The sequence below is a fragment of the Blennius ocellaris genome (genome assembly GCF_963422515.1).
Source record: "Blennius ocellaris genome assembly, chromosome: 11".
NCBI classification, from domain to species: domain Eukaryota; kingdom Metazoa; phylum Chordata; class Actinopteri; order Blenniiformes; family Blenniidae; genus Blennius; species Blennius ocellaris.
The window spans coordinates 21,223,049-21,243,392 of NC_137660.1; the positions used below are offsets into that span (position 1 = coordinate 21,223,049).

The window sequence follows — 20,344 nt, forward strand, 5'->3', positions numbered from 1 at the left end:
AGGGGACAAGAAAACCCTCCCCTTGCACTTTCCAGCACATTAGCCAGACCTTTGAACACAACTTAAATGTTTGCTCTGTCTGAACGGGTACCAGGAATAGCTTTTAACACTATTTTTGAGAACAGTGAAAGAAAAGCTAGTATGCTATTACTTATTTGCTTCTGGGTGACATGACAACTTCTTCCACAAGGAATTAGCCAAGCCATGTTAAGACAAATATACATATTCCCCTGTAAGAGATGATCATGTCAGAGGCCGAAATGTATTAAGGTGATAGCTAATGGGAGCACCTTATCTGCCTCGGTGTCTTTTTAATAGGTATAATTTAACTTTAATTCCCTTCTTTTAACACACTGGCTTCAGATTACTCACACATTCTGCCCTTTTGCAAAGGACTAGTATCATATTGGCTAGACCTTAGTATCAAAACACTGCTTTAAAATTAGAAATGCTTCACTCCTATTCAAACAAGCAGTGATGTGCAATTATGACCACTAAGTAAGGTTGTAATAGACCAATGACAACTCTTTTCATGGAGGAAACATAACACTTTTAAAATAAAGGACAAGATTTTGAGGGAAAGCTGAAATTACTAAAACAGTAAAAAAAAAAAAAAAAAAACATACAAACAGCAAAATGACTGTGAGACATGTTTTAAATAGATTACATACCTTTACCACTACGAGCAACTATTGTTTTCCATTCGTGGCAGAATGGAGCTGCAGTCGCATCACTTTTCGTTCTGAGACAGTTTATTAAAGGTGCAATAAAACAAAGCTGCAGGCCAAATCACAGTTCATCCATTTCACTTGATTCCTCTGTTCTTTAATAAAAAGGCGCCAGCAGCTGATTGCTGGCTTTAGTGACAGTGACACGGACGGACAGTTGTGCACACGGACACTTGTTCGGACGGCAGGATGAGATGATGGTGGCCCTCTGTAAACAAGCAGGGTTGCTCAAGTGTAAGTCAGCCATCTGTGCCCAGTGTGGGCTCGTTTACTGCTGAGCTTCAGGGAAGGAGGAGCCCTCAACATCCAGGCCTACCCTCCTCAGTGACTCCGAGTATTTCCTTCTTCCAATATTGACAATGTCCTCGATCTCATCGGCCACGTCCCTCCTCCCGCTTTCTATCATCGCAGCCACCAGTCTGGACACCGCCCCAGGACCTGCGTCTGTCTGTGCCCGGGCCCACTGAAACAGCATGTCCAGCACCAACGCACCCAGGTTGTCCCTGAGGAGCGGAGCACAGTGTACACCAGAAATGTCACATAATATGCCTCCTGCTGCAGTGACCTACATATGGATGAAAACTAGTGGAAATATACAGCATATCTGCCTTTGAATTACAATGATCCTACTATGTTACGATTATGAATATAAAGTATCCTAAAATGTATGTTCAATTCCTTATTTTTAGATGGATGCATCATCTTCTAAACTACATTACAAAATACATACACAGTCAGCCACTATGCAACCTGGTATCAGGAACCTGAAGACGAAACGATACAGAAGATAAAAATAGCATTTTATAGCACAAATCCTTCAAATGACGTGCAAGCACATTCCTGCATCACACTCTTACGTGCAGGATCGTCACCAGAATACCGTATTTTACATAATGCATTCTGGACGTGTCATGAGACGCTGGAGGAGAAAGGGGGAGGGAGGGCCAGATGAGAAACGGGCTGCGTGTAATCTGCTCCAGTGTCCCAGATGGCTTAGCGAAGGCTGGCAGTGCAGATTAAAACGATTAAAATGACAATTTCTCTCCCGACACAGGGTTTCTCGGGTTTTATGCCATCACATTCCATCTTATCCTGTGGAGGCTTTGAGTGTGTGTTTGTATAGTAACTGATTACATTTTTACACATGCAGCGTACCATTAACAGCAAATATATATTTTTTTTCTAATTGAACTGCTGTTGCAATCTCAAATGATTTACTAATTCGAACACAAATTGAGATTGAAAAAAGTGTGGTTGAGAGTATAATAAATGCATCCTGTCAATCAGTTGGAATAACAGTGTTTTGGTAAACTGACTATTCAGCATGCTTTCGAATAATCATTTACATACACCCATTCATACACAGGTAATTAACAGACTATTACTGCTGACATTTGGCAAGCTACTAAGAAATTCATGATCATGGGATCATTGTTTCTTTTATCATTCTTTCTGTTCTACTTATCAACTGTTGAAGGACATTATTGGAATTTTTCTGCATCTATATTGGATGAACCACTGAGCCAACAGGATCCTAAAGTAACTACTCCCGAGCTGGGGTTTTTTTTGTACGCTATAACGTCCACTTTGATCATTAGATGGTTTTCATTGTACTTGTAAGTCTTACCTGTACTTATACTGGATGCGATCCAGCTCTTGGTAGCTCAACCCAAGATTAATCCCAATGACACGCCAGTCCTGCCCAATCTGAAGAGAGATGGACAACAGGTTGGCTTCTGTCAGGTACCCACTTTCAGGGTCGCCCAGGTTCAGAGGAGGATACTGAAGTTCTTCTTTGATAAAGTGGTTGTCTGCATTTCGTGCCTAGGGGGATAAAATATGAACAATTATTTTATATAAGCCCTTTAACTTCCTAGCAGGATCACAGCAAGTTCAGTATTTATGTGTGTTAGGTGAAAGTGTCTCGCCTAGAATTTTTTTTTTTTTGCAGAGTGAACATTTTAAATTCGACAACATCATATACAACTGCAATTCCAGAAATGGAAAATGATAAGATGCAAATAAAAGCTGAAGAAAATTATTTGCAAGTGCTAAAAATAGGGACGTCTCGGTCAGTTTTTGGCCTCGATCCCTATTAATTTTTAAGGAATTGAGTATTGGCCAATCCAAAAAATTTCCCTGTCTGATATCTACATTTGTTTTGGTACATTGATGAGTGAAGTGGTTTCATGGTAAGAACAATTACATAAACTTTTTTTTTTTGGTTTATTCTGAGAATTGTTTTATTTCCTGGCAACTTCTGTACGATATAACTGGAAGATGGCAGAAATTCCCGTGTGCAGTGAGGCTCAGCGACGGCAGCAGGCAAACATTGGAGCTGCAGATGTCAGCAGTAAAACTAATCGTGGCGTCTCGTTAAATGATCTTGTATGTTGTCAAGGGCTTTGTTGTACAGCTCCAGTAAGACTGATTCAGTATAATCAAGATGATTGTACTGAAAAAAGCTCTCTGATGATGGGTTTTTTCACTATTTTGCTGTTGGCATCAAATTCAATACTGGCAGATCATTTACATAATTTGTTGATATGTCTCATTGTCAACATCTGATATGATGTTTTTATTCCATTAGGCCTAAATTATGGGTTTATGACATCTGTTAATAATTGTATTCTGGATTTTTTTCAAATTTAACACAATCATTCAACATTTTTGGAATTGAGGTTGTATCCTTACAATAAATATAAATTTCTCGGCAAAAAAAGATTTTATGTTGTCATATGAAATTAATAAATTGAAATAAACTGACGGGAAGTCTTAGTGGTAAAGTCGCAAGCCACTGGCTGTCCAGTCCCTTCCTCTTCCTGAACACTTCCTCTGGAAGATTGCCGGGAATCTCCCCTCTATAAAACGACACCTGGAACAGAGAAGCAAAGTACATTTAAAATATGTGCTTCATTCAACATATATCGATTGATTTTTAAGGACCAAATACGACCAGAAGAACTGCACAATGTTGCTGGCACTCAACTGTTGAACTTTTCTCCTTCATGTTATGTAATATATACATTATACTGCATTTTCTTTACACAGATTTTAAAGCTTAGTGATCCCATCTTCAAGACTTAATCCCAAAAGGACTGGAACTCATCACAGGCAGCATTGAGTGGAACGTCAGGTCTGGACAGATTACCAATGAATCTTAAGATATGTTATGATTTCAAATACTTTATCAAGCAGCAATTTTGTTTCAACCCATTTTCCACTGGGACCGACATATATCTCCTCCAGAGGACAGTTCAATGTTACTGCGGTAAATGATGAACAGCATTGTGTCCGCCATTTATTGAGACTTGCACCAACACTCCTCCATCTGACAACCGAGCAAGCACATGACAGAGATTCTATACGACATCAATGAAAGCAGAATGTATATTGATGGCTCTCATCATGATTGTATAATCTAACAGGGTTGACATGTGACTTGGATAATATTTTTAACTGGACTAATCCTCTATCCAACGGAGTTAGACAAAATTATATCTGCAGTCCGCACGATGTATTTAAATCATGTCCCCATGTGAGCTGCACAGAGTGGCACTTAGTAGACGCGATCGCACGCAGGAAATTCAAGTAGCAGACTCCACTCCTCCAGTTATCGCACCTCTTGAAATGGTGTTATCGAATCTATCACACATGGCAGCAGAAGCACACTTCTTGGATATCTTACTCATAACAGATGCAGCCTGTGCACTGGCATCTCTGAGGCCACAAATCACAGTTTTTTCCTTGATAAACTCAGCAAAAATAGAATAACAGGGAAGAGAAGCAAACGCAATTCTACATATATTTCGTTTTTTTAATTTGCAAAAGGGGACTTAATTATGCTGATAGCCTCACATGGAGTTACATAATCTTTACAAAACACAAGATTCATCTGTCATGATTTAAATTTGGATTTACAGACCAAAAGCAACAATGGTCTGCCATAAAGAGACAATACTGGAACAAAATCAGGGACACTCAGGCCTTCCATGTACCTGCTGATAATGCTGCCTTGTTGCTTCTCCAAAGGCAACATATTAATGGAGATTTAGTATCACCAAACCAAGCAGGGGCAATACTCAGAAGCACAAAGGAGATAATAGGCGGACCATTAATGTTAAGTGTTTCTACTATCACCTAGAGAGACGATAATAAAGCATTCTAGCTGTCAGTAAGCTTAATTGCTAATATTTGAGGTCCATTAATTGTGAATACATTTATAGCAGTAGAAATGCTACTGACACCCAGGCAGTTAATTATACTTTTGCAATTCACAAAAAGGGATTTAAAAACGTGCTGCCACAAAGAAGTGATACAGCTATGCACGGTCAGGCAAGTGTTACATTAAAAAAGTTGATGCCAGTTAGCAGCTTAAACAAGAGCTCCCTGAATGTTTTCCCTATTAATTAAGGGGCCGTGTACAATTACTGACTATAATGTCCCATTGTGACATTCTGAATCAAATTAAATGAGTTATGTCATCAGCTGGATGCTGGATGAACGTGTTTTTCAGCAACGCCAGCAAGATCATCACTCACTGTGCCCTTTTCCTTTTCCACAAGATGTTGACGCTTGGCACACTTAAGGTGGATACATTCTCTGCAAGGACAGATAGTTTTGTTCTTTCAATTGGGCAAAACCAAGAACAAAATTAGTTCTGGCCTGAGCGTTTCATCCTAGAAAGAGATATGGAAAAACTAAAGACTAAACCTAAAACTGTGGCTCAGTATCTTGGTATGTTCTGTTGCATTTGCTCGTCTCACCTGTCCCCTCACCGACTCCTTCTGACCTTGAGCTGCACAGATGTACACTTCCTTTACATTCTTCAGGCTTGAGTAAAACACAAAACAAAGCCTTCCACCCACACAGTCTGGTCTGTCTGCGAAACACAAAACAAAATAGGCTCAAGACTTATTGCAAGTATCAGAACCGATACGCATTAGTGCATAAAAAGACCTTAAGGGAAACAATGTAAGAATGTAGCGACAAAGAGGAAATCAGACCTGTGCTGATATCTAAGCCCCTCTCAAAGCCAGCAAAGAATTGTTCTCCTTCCAGCAGGTCGCACAGGTCTGAAGGCTGTGGTCCATCATACTGCTCAGACAAAGATTGCACTCTGCCCTCTACCTGCGCAACAACCGTCACAGTCAATGTTTACTACTACTACTACTACTACAACAAACAAAAAAAAAAAGACTCACACCACTCACTAATCCGTTCAGTCAAATATTAATAGAATTGAGATATTAAACACAAAACTGATAACGAGGGCTGATAACACACAATATGGTCTCAACACTTCTATAAAGCCATTTACAACCCGGAATAGGAAGCGTGTTCCAGACCTTGTTGGCAGGTAAGCACTGAAGCAGGACTTGCGAGGGATCGGTCTTCCGCTGGAGGACGAGGAACTGCACTCGGAACTGTTTTAGCCTTTGATAGATTTTCCTGACCACCCCACTCACGCAGCGCTGCGTGGTGTACCACAGCCAGTACCTGCGATTCAGCAAAACAATCCAGAGTTAGAGCACAACATAGTAACATACTTTCAACTAAACACATGTGATGGGGAGAAACTCACCAAGAGAAATGTGTAATGTAGAAAATCGCATATAAATGGGTGACGCAGAGGGACACTTGTGACGTGATGTCCGTCCAGGTCTGAGCAGCAGGATCTCCATGAAGCAGGTGCAAACAGGACAGATCCACCATGTGGCCTGTGGAGACGAGTGTAATATGCCTTAAACAATAAATCGTGAGACGTTGTTGAGTCAGATTAGTGCCAGTCTGTTCTTCTTAAAGTGACTCAATATACCATCTTGTGGTACAAACTGAATCCCAATGACTATATATGTCATAATATACCAATAGAACCCGAAATAGAAATATTACATAAATCTCCTTAGAGGACATTGCCTCTCATCAGATACCTTCCAGATGTGAAAGCGGCACTTAAACCCACGTGTACCTCAGAGTTTTACACAGACTTCGTGTATTCTCGTGTTAAAAATACATCAGAATGAGAATGGTGCAATATACCTGTGAGTCCAGATGGAAGAGGGATCTGAACCTTCACTGGCTGCAGAAAATTGATGCTGGGAGTCTGAGAGAGACAAAGGAGGGGACTGACTTTGGCCTGAGGATCATCGCACAGAGCCTGCACCTCCGATATCGACACCTGCAGCACCTTCACACACAGAGAGAGAGATGCTCTGAAGCCCTGCAAAAAGAGTTTACATTGCTCTTACAATACGTTCGTGCTATCAGCAGGTCTCACCTGTAAAGTTATGGTGCGAGTCTGCACAGTGGAGTCTGGAGGGAAACTGAGTTTGATTCCAGGATCGGAGCTGGACACCAGTAGGGCTCCAGCTGGTGTTACAAGACAACTGTCCTCTACTGGGCGGGACACCGCCATGAACCAGGAGAAGTGGCGTACGGAGCAGCACGCCAGCTACAAGTACAAGAAGTCATCCTTTTGTTTCGCACAGAAAAAAAAAAGACTTGTAAGAATATCCTTTCGCAGTGGGGAGATCAATCATTCACCCTGGCTGGACGTCCCCCCGGGTGACTGCTATGGCTCTCGCTCCCTCTCCTCAAATGAGTGGGCAGTGAGCTCCATGAGACTCCGTCAAACGTACGCACCACCACCTCCCTTCTTCTTGCCCGATGGTATGGCACACACACCTCCACAGGCTAGAGGGATTTCAAAGATGAAGGTTCGTCACATCATGCAGGTGCAATTAGGAAGTGAACAATAATAAGGATAAAGAGCAAAGCACAGATGTATTCCATTAATACACATGTTGCAGATTCGTAGTAATACAGGTGCATCTATAAAAAAAAACTGAATATCAATGGAATTTTGTCAGTTATTTCTATATTACTATAGATATTATATAATATTTATATTACTGTATTGTAATTTTTTTATAATTTATATATTCTGATAAAAAAAACTATAAAAAATTCCTTAAATATGTCATTTTATGGTTAAGAAATGCAAAATATATAGAGATTTTACAATTTGAATTGAAGTGTAGTTTTTATTGTTGTGAATTCTTTGACCAAACAACTGAAAGCATAAATGATAAATGGACCAATGTTAAAGAAAGTTAAAAAAATATTTTTTTTTAAAAAGACACCAAATTACAGCCCAAGATGTCCTGATTTTTCCACACTTTTAATCCACATTGCTGGAATCACTTTATCGTCACACTTTTGTCATCAGATTGGCACTACTTAAGTGAATCGCTGAAACCTTTCGCAGACATGAAGTCAACGGGGAAATTGATGTCATAAACAGTTTAGAACTTATTCATATACCTTCAAGAACGTAATACCATGAGGACGGAGCTCCAGCGGACGGCTCAGGAGGATGTCATGCTCCTCGAGCAACACCCACTTTCTCTCTGGCCTCTTGTCGGCCCACTGCAGTCTTGTGGTTGTCACCAGGCAGCCTGGGGGGAAAAGTAGCTCGGCCCCCCCGGGGATAAACACATGACACCCAGCAGACGAAACGCTGAAACTAAATGGAAAGGCAAGAGGAGCACGACATCTTTATTACGGCCGCTAACAATATCACAGTTGATGACGTGATGCTGTACCTGTGCTGACTGAATCCAAGGTGGAGCTCTGGTATTTTAGTTTCTGCTCGATCTGGCAAGAAATGTGTGTCGTATCAGTGTGTGCAGTCAAACGAATCTGAGTATTGTTCAATATGGTCTGAAGCTTATTTGTGTTCTCTTCTCACCAGGTGTGGGAGGCAGGGGAGGAGGTGTTGGGGGTTTTCCCAAAGGATTGCCCCGTACATCTATTCTGAGCAGAGGCAGCTTGTTCAGACATTGTGGGATCAGGCGGAGGTCGTTGCAATAAATGAAAAGCTGCCTCAGTGACAGGAGAGAGCCTGTGCAAACAAAGAATTAGAAGATCAGAAATTTAACACAGCATTCACCAGCTTAACTCAACCAAAGGGCCCTTACCCATGCTCTCTGGTAACTGGTTCAGCTTGTTGTGCGATAGCTCCAGTTTAACGAGCTTCCCCAGAGAACCAATTTCATCAGGTAGTTGCTGGAGAAGGTTATGAGACACGTCGAGCGTCTGAAGTGATCCCAGCTGACCCAGACTCGGGGGGAGAAACATCAGCTTGTTCCCCAGGAGAGAGAGGTAGCTGAGGGAGGACAGCTGACCAATATCAGGAGGCAAGCCTGAGAGGAGGTTGTGGCAAAGGAGCAGAGAGGAGAGCGACGGCAGGCCGAGCAGGCAGGGCGGGAAACAGGAGAGCTGGTTGAAGGAGAGATCCAGGTGCACCAGATGGGAAAGTGAGGAAACGGATGAGGGCAAGGAGGTGAGGAGGCCAGGCAGGGGATCGCCTTGTGAATCATAGAAACAGTTCCCTTTAAAAAGAGAGAAAAGACAAATTTGAGCCAAAAAAGTGATGCTAAAAAAAACCCCGGAAATTTCATTTTATTGGGTCCGTAAAATGAAAAAAAAATTATAATAAAATCTGTTTCAACTAAATTTGTTCAGTTTTTTTTTTATCAACATCCACACAAACTTGAAGGTTGTAAAGAATTGGATTGGATCATTTTGATTAGCCAACCTTTCCAAACAATGTCTCTACACATGTATGCCTGTATGTGAAAATGATGCAAAGGCTGAGTACATAATACCACAAAACAATAGATGGAAAAGTACCTCTAATAGCCATCGATCGCAGACTTGTCAGACACGGTAGGACACCCAATGCACCATCCAGCCCCGGTTTGTCTTCGGAGCCCATCCTCAGGTACTGGAGGTCCCTCAGCTGTCCTGGGACGGACCCCCACAGCAATGGCAAGGCGGCTGCTCCCCCCTGGTACACGTCCAGGGTCAGCCGAGTGTCGGTCAACACAGCCGAGAGCTCCACAGACGTAGGCAAAGGTGGAGTCAGACACAAGGGAGGAGGAGAAGGGGACGACGTGGACTTATCGGCGAGGTGACGGCTGGAGGAGGAACAGGCGGAGCTGGATGAGGAGAAGCTGGAGGGAGATGCAGAGGGGGCGTCCCTCTCGGCTGGGTCTTCAGACATCACACCAGTGGTCGGCGTCAGCCCAGTCTCTCTCTCCCCTTCATCCTTCCTCAAAAGACTTTCAAGCAGCCTACGGGCCAAAGTGTCCACAGAGAGGCCTTCCGGTAGCCTCCTTGATGGGTTGATTCCATACGTGACCTCCACATCTCCATCCCTCACAGTCCTGCTCTCTGTTCGGTCTCCACACTCTTCATCAGATGCTGCCTCTTCTCCACTGCCCCTCTCCATTGAGAGCACTGTGCATTACACTGGTCACTGGTCTGGATTGTCCTGAGGCTTTTTGTCTGCGTGATATCCGCGATGATGACACTCCTGACATGGCTAATGGCCATCTCACTACGGCATGGCAGGAAGATAAATGACCGCTATGCGAAGCGACAACTTTTATGAATAAATACAGCGGTTCGAGCGCTATCAATGTAGAATTAATACGTTTAGTAAATACATATTGCCGAAAACTACATAACTGACAGTCCGCCTTTACATGCCGGTGATACTTACAAGCTAACGTGGCTCTACAAACTGAATAAAGCATAAAGTTGACCTGTTTTTTGACACTGAAGCACAACTTCCTGAGGCCCGGTTGTTTTTAAAAGAGAAAGCTCTGCGTCACAGCGCGACGTTCGTTTTTACTTCAGCTGGTTACCGACATGACGCGGGCGGAGTCGAACTGCTCCTCGTCAGCCTGAGACCACAGGCTCCGCCTTTCTGTTTGCTCCAGTGTCTTATAAACAAGCGCCTCTATGGCAGCGCCGCCAAAGTTTCAGCTCAGGGCGGGACCCTCATGTGCTATTTGACCACGCGATGGCGCTGTTGACTCTATTTTGACCCCGTTTGTCGTTCACTGACTGCGTTCGCTGAAAACTGTCAAGCGATTATTTTTTGTTTCACAACGAACGAGCCAAAAAGGTTGAAACCAGGCGAAAAGCTCCGACCTTCAATCTAATGTTGATTTTAAAAGCAGGTACTTCACATAGAATTGACAAATTATGATTTTGTACTTATAAACTCAAATAGTCCCACACTGGAGATTATGATTAAAGTGCAATTGGTCCAATATTTAATTTCATCGCGAGATTGCATATTCAAAACATGTGATATTGGCCAATGTGTAAAATGTCATTGTGTTCTAAGAAAATCGCTCGTTTCATCAGTAGATAATCGGATCCATTCAGGAAAAACAAATCAGCAGTGGTAAAGTCAGCTGTTTGAGGACAACAACAAACATCTCTGTGATGTTCAGAATGGTCACGTCTGCGACTCACTTTTCTTCCAGCGATTTTATCAGTATCAAGTATCCGAGGGAAGTTTAGCTTGAATAGTATTTTAGAAATAAGTGTCAGTATTTCAAACAAACCTGAAAGAGAGGCCTTTGTGGTTTCACAAAAAGCAACAAAACTCTAGAGTTCATGATGTCCTGACAAAAGACTGGATCGTTTCCCAAAATGTTTCTGTTGGCACTCGGTTTCTGAGAACTGTTGATTCAAAGAAATGCATCGTCAGATAAACACTTCAGTGGTAAACTATTACCAGATGGGCTGCCTCTTCATGAGTAAGATGGTAGTTATGTTTTCAAGAGTACTGCTACCATACTGTCAACAATGTAAACAAACACATCTCGAATGTAATCGGAACACACACCATCACGTGCTATATTGATCTGTAAAGCAGTTGTAGAGGAAATCAATACTTATATCTCCTGATTAAACAACTTATTTTAATAGCAGAAAAACAGTATACACGTATAATAGATAAGGAAATGATGGGGCACATTGGGTCAATCTTGAGGATAAACATTTGACAGCTGTCAAAAAAGGGGAGACGGCTCATATGAAGTGTTTTCAGTGAGGCGAGTTGTGATTGGTCAGGCCTTCATCATTCTTATCTGTGATTGGTCCTTTTTCTCCGGGTTGCGGACTGTAATTGGACAAGGTGCGGGCCTCCTCCAACCACGAGCCTATCAAAGTGACAGCAACAACTCCCGGCGGTCCGACACGCCGCACGCCAAGTGGATTAAGACACATTGTACTTTAGAAACAGCAGTTTCTGTTTGTTTTCATGACGCCCGTGTGCCCACAAAAGATACAGTGACTGTTGACTTCAAAACCTAAATAGAAAAGTTATTTACCGTGGAGATAGCATGCGGGCAGGCATTAGGCTGCACTGAGTGGAAGCTGCTGCTTCATTGTTTTATCGCTCTTATCGTCTGACAGCGACCTCTGCCCCCCCCCGGACATCACCGGCATGTTTCCTCTGGACTCTCCGTGGAACATCTCCTTCGCCGGCTGTGGCTTCCTGGGCGTCTATCACATCGGGGTGGCCAGCTGCCTGATGGAGCAGGCTCCGTTTCTGGTGCGCAACGCCAGGAACATCTACGGAGCGTCGGCGGGAGCGCTCGCCGCCACGGCTCTGGCCACCGAGACATGCCTCGGTACGTGGATCTGCAGGGCACTGGGAAGTATTGCAATTGTGTATTTATATGTGAGAGAACGTGTTTTAGCCCATGTCAAGTCATGATGCTCAAAAACCAGGTTTCCCTTGGATAAACCTGAGGGTGAAAACAATGTTTTTTTTTATTAAAAGAAACCCACAGAAACATTAGTGCAGCTGTCATTTCAAATTTAACAATATAGTTTAGTTTCAAGGTACATATAAAAAGATGAAAATATAGATGTTTCCCTTAGTTTATTCCATAGTGGAGCCTTCTTCTAAGTTCATTATTACACATGAACTGAAACATTTACAGTCATTTTTTGTTTTGTTAAGTTTTTTATTTCTTGGAAGACATACAAATCAAACTAAATATTACCTACAATCAAATGGTTTGCCCATGTTGTCACATTTCTCTTCATTTATATGTTTAATTTCCAAATGATATTCTATTTTTGGGAGATACAATGTTTGGGAGATACAAACAATAAAATCGTGATTCCTTCAGAAAGCTTCCGGTATTGATAGATAAGAACAAGAAGGCTATAAGAACAAGAAACAAGTATGTGAGTTCTGTGTAACTTATAAGTTTCTACAGAATGTGTTGAATCTAATCTGATCTGTTCTCAAGTAATGAGAAATGCAATGTACTTAAACCTAATACTACACAGCTATTAAGTCCTTACCGAACTCAGCTATTTCAAAGGTTTTACATGCATTTTTGTCCTTATAGTAACACACCACTATAGGCTATAGAATTCTCTCAAAGAATCAGTGTTACAGCCAACCAACTTGATCATTAAAATTTCAACAAGAACAATTAAATCCTCTACAGCTCAGTGACCGAATTGATAATCTGTTTTTCCAAACTATCATCCATAATTACTCTGAGGCAAAGATTGAAGGATAATTTACTACAATGCTCCTCTTAAGTACTCTGTTGGGACAAAATTAGTAATGGCTTAGTGCGTTGGTGTGAAATTTCTGCTTCACACTCAGTTCAATCATCCAACAAGATCAGTTCTTGTATTTCACTGCTTATTGTATGATTATGAAACTGTTTCTAAACAGCTTTTTTTTATGTTTTACATGCACTCACAGGAGATGTTGGTGCAAGTATCATTGATGTTGCCAAAGAGGCAAGAAAGCGACTTCTCGGACCGATGCATCCTTCCTTCAACCTGGTCAAGATCATGCGTCACCTGCTGCTGAAAACTCTGCCACCTGAATGCCATCATCAGGCCAACGGTCGACTGGGAATCTCTCTCACGCGAGTTTCAGATGGAGAAAATGTCCTGGTGTTCCACTTCAACAGCAAAGATGAGCTGGTGCAGGTATACACTACATAGCTATCTGGGTGTACACACACAATACTGGGGAAGTATTCTGTGGATTACCAGCATTGTTTTCTAATCCCAGTTCGAGACAACAATTTTTCAAGTTGTGATTTTGAATAACAAACTACCAAAAAAAAATAAAAAAATCAGTTGAATCAAGAGAAAAACAAGCAAAGTGCTGAAATAACTTAAGACTTTGGGGCATTATTCTTTATTTCTGTACTGCTGTGTCCAATTAGGACTTGGAGGGCTGAAGAAGATCATAACTTACAATGGACAAAGGTAGTCTTATTGTAGAGATGATCACAGGGCTGAACACGCAGAGCCACATACATTTGCATTCAGAAAACGCAGCGTCACCGAGTCGTCAAAACAAGAATATTCTCGCTGTTTATCGAGAGTGCTAACCATTGCAACACTGCAGCTCTGCAGGACTATCACAACATTATTCATTATTTTCTGATGCATTCAAGAATTTGTCATCTTTTTTTCCCTTGAATAATTGTTTGATTAGAAATATACCAAATATTTGTATTTCATGCAGCTTGGGGTGATTTCATTTGAATGGAACTGGTGTGCAATTCATTGGTTAGCACAAAGAAAATAAATATTCCATAGCATGCACAACAATAAGCTGATAATGACTTCAACATTTAGTAGTAGTTTTAAATCAAAATCAGTATTGCTCTTATGACAAGCACATACGAATAAATACTCAATAATTAGCAACTGCTTAATACTCCATTGGAACAGATCTCAGTGTAACACAATATAAAATGTATTCTCGATCTGAATCCACCAGGAAGCAATCACAATAACAATATAAATGAATTGCACTGCTGCTAGATGGTTAAATCACCTTGGCATTTAATCTCTGCATTGATAATAATAGCTGCGTTGGCAACTGGCCAAAAAAAAAAAAAAAAAGGAAAGCTGCCAAAGAATAAAAATATGAAACGCAATAAGTGAACACTTGAAAAGTCAGAACGGTTCTTAGAAATATGAAAATGTGAACCTCCACGTGAACATACATTATTTGGTGTTGGTTATTTGATGAGAGTAATGATTATCAGATCTTTATAGTAAATACGAATATATGCAGATCAGTTGGGAAGAGAAGTTTGCGTTCCAAAATAAAAAAAATTGTGATTTGATCTTCCATCCGCTTCATATGTCAAAGTGTCCTTGGGCATAACACTAAACACCATTTTTATCCAATTTTTATGGGGCACACAAGCATCAGCGAGAGTGATTGTGTGATTATGCTCACGTCAAGTCCATTGACATGGTTGAAGAGCTGAAATCTACTCTTTATGTAAAGAATATTTTACCATTTACTCTAATATACGGAAAAACATTATATTATTAATCATTGTCTGTATCATTCCACTGCATAATGTACAATTTTGTTGTATGTAATGAATCTTATTTTTTTTGTGAAATCTTCCAACTCTATTTCTTTTCATTTGTTTAATAGGCATGCGTGTGCAGTGCCTTCATCCCAGTTTACTGCGGTATCATCCCACCAGCACTGCAAGGAGTGGTGAGTAATTTCACTTTCAACTCATCGTAGTGCACTTTATTTTCCGTCTCAGCGTAATGAAACAGAATTGCCCAAATGACTTGAAGGGAATTTAAAATGACCTCCTACACCTACACAACATTTATCGTTTAAGTGGTGCAACGGTCAGTCCACCCAACTGGTTCACCAAATACACATATTGTTGGGGGGGGGGGTTGTTTTGTATTGCCTTTGGCTCTGTCTGCCACCCTCCCTTCCTCAAGAATGTGTTTGTTCTCAACGACACGCATTTGGAAACAATGATTATGAAATTCCTCTGGAGTTGGTGTTTGTTAGACACTTCATTCTGAGGGTGAAAGTAGAGCCCGTGTTTGTTTTCTGTTTTGGCTGCACATGTTTTTAGCTCAAAGGTTTTCAGGGAAATTTCATTAAGCAAACCCTGCAGTCCCACCCTCCGTGGCCTTTGTGATTGGTTTTCAGAGCTGCCACGTGCCTGTGTGGATAACGGGGGCACGTGGCCAAAATTCAAGCGTTGACAGAGCCACATGGGACTGCGTTGTCGCCGACGTTAAAGGTTGTTCAATCCCCTGTTATCATCACTGACCCAAGTCCAAAACCTGATGTCATTCTGATGTTGACGCTCACATTTCAACATCACACATTTTCCAACTTTGAAAGTTTGTTTGCTTCCATAAAAACAAAGATTTCCTTATACGCAGAGCACAACATCAGTATTGTCATATCCTGTTTCAGTTAAATGGCTAAATATCCTTCTGTTCAAGTGATTCACTGTCAGCATTTCATAGTTTCCCTGCAATTAGAATGTTTTCTTTTAATCTATCTGTTCATATCTACAAAATAAGACACTTGTGGTCACTTTTGGTGACTGCAGTTCTTCCATAGAACGTTTAAGTTTGGTGCACCTCAGAGGTCAGTCCTGAGCCCTTTTTACTTGTAACTTCTTGTATACTTTATACACAAACATAGTATGACCTTTACAGAGACATTCTCTCCTCATGGCCCAAAATGTCAACGATGTAACTATGTTATGCTTCAGTTGTATTTAGTTGTATTGCATTACGTGCATTTCACTGATACAACTTGTCTTTGATATATAGTTTGTAACTTTGTTCTGAAAGTGGGATATGGGTAAAGTTGTTCTTGCACTTGTACACCTTTCTCTTCTTTATCTTCCTCTTCTTCTTCTTCTTGCTTCTTCTTCTGCTTCTTAATATTACTATTGTTGTCTTGTATCCCTCAGCGATACGTTGACGGAGGAATGTCAGACAACTTACCCCAGTATGAACTAAAAAACACTATCACTGTGTCCCCGTTCTCCGGCGAGAGTGACATCTGCCCCCGTGACACCTCGACCAACATCCACGAGCTGCGGTTTACCAACACAAGCATTCAGTTCACGCTCAAGAATCTGTACAGAGTCTCCAAGGCACTTTTCCCTCCGGATCCAATGGTAGGTCATGTGATTCCATCTTATTTAATCCATACATGTAGTCAAAAGCACAGCTGCAGTTCAATTGATTTGTTCACATGTACTGGTGTGACCTCAGTGGGCTGCTTTGACTCCTGAGAGATAAATTGGTGCCTTTGTGCTTCTGTGGGCAGGTTCTGAAGGCGATGTGTAAACAGGGATACAAGGACGCTCTGCATTTTCTAAAGAGGAATGGTAAGAGCAGCACTCTTCCTGATAAAAGCTGAATCACCATCGATAAGTCGAATTGATCTTTTGTGGCCTGATTACTCACGGTATCAACCTGATATGAAATCACAAGTTGTGCTTCCTCTGACCCTGTCATCAAATCCATAGAGCGCTTGTAGTCGTGATTAGACTTGTGTTACCTCCGGTGGATACTTTGTGTTTTTTTGGCTGGTCCACATAATAAGCGTGTTATTACGAAACTTGTCTGCGATAATGAATGTGTTCAAACAGCTGAGATTTGACCTCATTCGTGATAAGCGAAGAAGAGACTGCGTCAAATATTTTCTTTGTTGTTGTTGTTTTTTCCAGGCCTGCTAAATTGCAACAACCCTCAAAGAGACAGACCGCTCCTTGTGAACCGGGACGAACAGGAGTGTTACGATGAGGAAGAGCTGAAAGAAGTGAGCGCAGCTAAAGCCATTTCGTCAATAGAAGATCAGATCATCGAAAACCTTCCACCCAGGGTGCACAGAGGTAACATATGAGTAAAACATATAAATGTAAGCTTCATACGATCAGATATGATTTTACTTCTACCGCGTATGTGAAATTTGTAGGTATGTTTACAATATAATGGATAATCTAAAGCTTACATCATTTCATTGTTATTTTCCACATGACATTTTTTGTATGTAATTTGTTGTTTTACATGATAGGCAGTTACTGATTTTCATGTATTTAATTTATTTAACACATACAAACTCAACATCACTGAGCTGTGCCTCATGCAGCTGAAAATATAGAATGATTTTTAACAGTTGGCTCAGCGATACAGTTTTCCTAATATTACCTCAATCCTTGAGATATAACAAGAAAAACAAATATTATTGTGACCCTGTGGAGTCTCATCAGAGGAGACATTCAGATTTTTTAGAATTATATGTGTTTGATTTGTTGAACTTGTATTAATCCTGGCTATTGCCTGGATTCAGCGTCATCCACTGTGGCTACATTAAATATCCAAGGTTAACAGTCATCCAGTGATATCAGTGAGAGTTTACATAATGTGTCTATTTTTTTCACCCTCTATTTCACGCGTAATGCTGGTTGAAAAGAAAACATTATGTTCTCTCCATGAACAATCCATCTGATAGTTTGTATCATTAGAGCTTCTGTTAAGTTCAGTAATGGCTGCTTGAGGCGTAATGTTGTCTTTGCCTCCCCCTGCAGCTCTAGTTGAGGCCTGCATGGAGAGGAAGAGCCTCGCACAGTCGCTAAGCAACATGCTTCCTGTCAAGATGGTCTCAGTGATGATGCTCCCCTACACCCTCCCTCTGGAGTCTGCTCTGTGGTTGACTCTCAGGTGCCATATGTCTTCATTACATCGGGTCCTGTTTCCTGTTGCCGGACCTGTAGTATTTGCATTTAAGACAGTTTCACTAATTCATGATACCAATCCACTCAAATGTTATTATCTGTGGACATATTCAGGCATCGTCACTTTGGTTACAACAACAATACTTGTTGAATGAAGGTTGTATTTCTCATTGGCAGACTTCTGGAGTGGCTACCAGATTTGCAGGAAGACGTGGGATGGATTCGAGAGCAGCTATTTAAATTCCTGCTGTCTGTCGTTCGCCAGGCCTCAAACACAGTGACCCACCAAGTATCTGCAAGGTGATCAACATGTACACACAGTTATACTGACAATTATAGTGATTACAATGCATTATCTCTACATGTGTAAATGCCTCTAGCTGCTGTCTAACGTCTATGAAAATTGACAATGTTTAATTGTGATTCATATTGATTAAATCACAGTGTTGATCATTAGTACATGTTGTGTTTGGGCACAAATGGCAGTCAGGTATTCTCTCGCTTTGATTTAGGTTTTTAATTTAGTGTTGGTCTCTTTAACCAGTAAATGAAATTGGTGAATGTTGACAATACCACGCCATGAAACTAAATTAATTGTGAAAGTAGTGACACATTAATGTTTTAATTCTTTGTAGGTTCATCTGCAATGCTTTCTCATACAAACATTGCTATTTGATGAGTTAGTTTTATTGAATAATTGTGTCACTCATTTTCAACCAACACCATCTAAATTTATGCCAAACGTTACCGGCTGAAAAAAAAACTTTTGTTAACACGTAAGTATTTATATACTGGATGTGGCAAAGCTCAAAATGCCAGGAGAAGAATGCCAGAAGAGGTAGAAATGTTACTGAATGTTTAAAATATGTGCATTAATAGTCTTACTTCCCTGGTTATTCATGCCTTTCCTGGTGCTTCCAATGAAAACTAGATTGTTCTGTCAACTGGAGCTGCATCACCAGCAGTCCCTCCGATCGCAGCTCAGCTCCAGCAGTCTGTTTCCCACCTGGGTGAATGAAAGCAGCTCTTCAGTCTTCATGCATCTCGATCACTACAAGAAGCAGCTGCTGTCTGGAGGACTCTCTATCAACATGGACCTGCAAGGCTCCTTTGCTACTGCGGTGATGTCGCCAGATAAAAGCTCCCCACCTCATCTCTCCCCGCAGGACCCCACAGTGCAGAAAGGTTTTCTCAATGTCCCACTCTCTACCAACTCTGGAGAAGCTGTCAATGGCTCTTAGGAAAATGGGATGGCCCCCTGCCGCAAACGTACATATTCCAGATGCAGGAACATTTCAAAATCAAGTTTCTAATAAAAGTTTTCTGTATTATATTTTAATATTTGCCAGAAAGACTTGCTTAAAATTTGATTTAAAATTGTTGTAATTTTTTGATAATTACACTTCCTGTGCATCAACTCGTTTCCCAAAGTGCCTGACACCGGAATAGCTTAATGCCACAGTATTGTCAGGTAAATACGCAGAAATGGTTTGTCTGTAATCAACAGCACATGTGCTGACTTGTGTACAAATATGAATTACAGGAGAAACAAAAATGCACACTTGAAGGTGCATGGTTAAAATAAACGAGTATTTATGTTTTCGTGGAATGCAGTCAGACCAGTAACTGAGCAGCATTTTCCCATTGCGTCTGGTTCAGAGAATGAAGTCACTTTAACTACAAAGTTTCAAACTGGAACATGAACTGTTTTTATTTTTCCTCAATGTGTTTGTTATGTGTAGTTACTCCATTTATATGATGCACGTCACAATGCACTACGATACAAAAAAAACACACTGTGAGTTTGTTTGTACTGATGCCAATGTCTTATGTATTAATAATTATTTATATGTGAAGTCAGAAAAATTCTTTGTTTTTTTTCCCCACAATCATAGTTGTGCCCATATTTCCCGATTTTCACAGAAGTTACAATGATTTTTGAGATAATTGTAATACTATATTGTTTTAAATTAGTAAATGAGGTTAAAATAATGTTGTTATCGTACCTACATATTAGAGTCGATAAAGTGAATCACATTTTTATTTTTAACTGAATAAAACTGGAATCATTTGAATTGCACTTTGTACACTAATTCTCCTTGTGCCTTCAATTTTATTATAATGATTGAGAGATGGACTCAGCAAATTTTTACAATGGCGCTGGAGAAAACAATGTGATTATTAAATAAACTGAAAAAAAAATCTCATTCTTTGTGGGTTTTT

The 20,344-nt window shown here is 40.8% G+C and overlaps 2 protein-coding genes across 2 annotated transcripts; one reads left to right on the forward strand and one right to left on the reverse strand.

Annotated features, from left to right (window-relative positions):
* Window positions 1-967: 967 nt before the first annotated feature.
* On the reverse strand, window positions 968-10,353 carry pidd1 (p53-induced death domain protein 1; the record flags this gene model as incomplete). The annotated part of the gene is given in 16 exon segments (XM_080504417.1): window positions 968-1,008; window positions 1,011-1,231; window positions 2,356-2,552; window positions 3,496-3,603; window positions 5,495-5,610; window positions 5,735-5,858; window positions 6,077-6,227; window positions 6,313-6,448; window positions 6,771-6,918; window positions 7,009-7,182; window positions 7,275-7,424; window positions 8,055-8,256; window positions 8,336-8,387; window positions 8,482-8,634; window positions 8,711-9,124; window positions 9,426-10,353. Coding segments are annotated over 16 exon segments (2,988 nt in total). The 5' UTR covers window positions 10,027-10,353.
* A 1,689-nt stretch (window positions 10,354-12,042) lies between these two features.
* Window positions 12,043-20,284, forward strand: pnpla2 (patatin-like phospholipase domain containing 2; the record flags this gene model as incomplete). The annotated part of the gene is made up of 9 exons (XM_080505466.1): window positions 12,043-12,229; window positions 13,330-13,562; window positions 15,043-15,108; window positions 16,349-16,558; window positions 16,711-16,771; window positions 17,114-17,278; window positions 17,975-18,107; window positions 18,299-18,421; window positions 19,053-20,284. 9 exons carry the CDS (start codon window positions 12,043-12,045, stop codon window positions 19,360-19,362), a joined length of 1,488 nt encoding a protein of 495 aa, XP_080361592.1. The 3' UTR covers window positions 19,363-20,284.
* Between the last annotated feature and the right edge of the window lie 60 nt (window positions 20,285-20,344).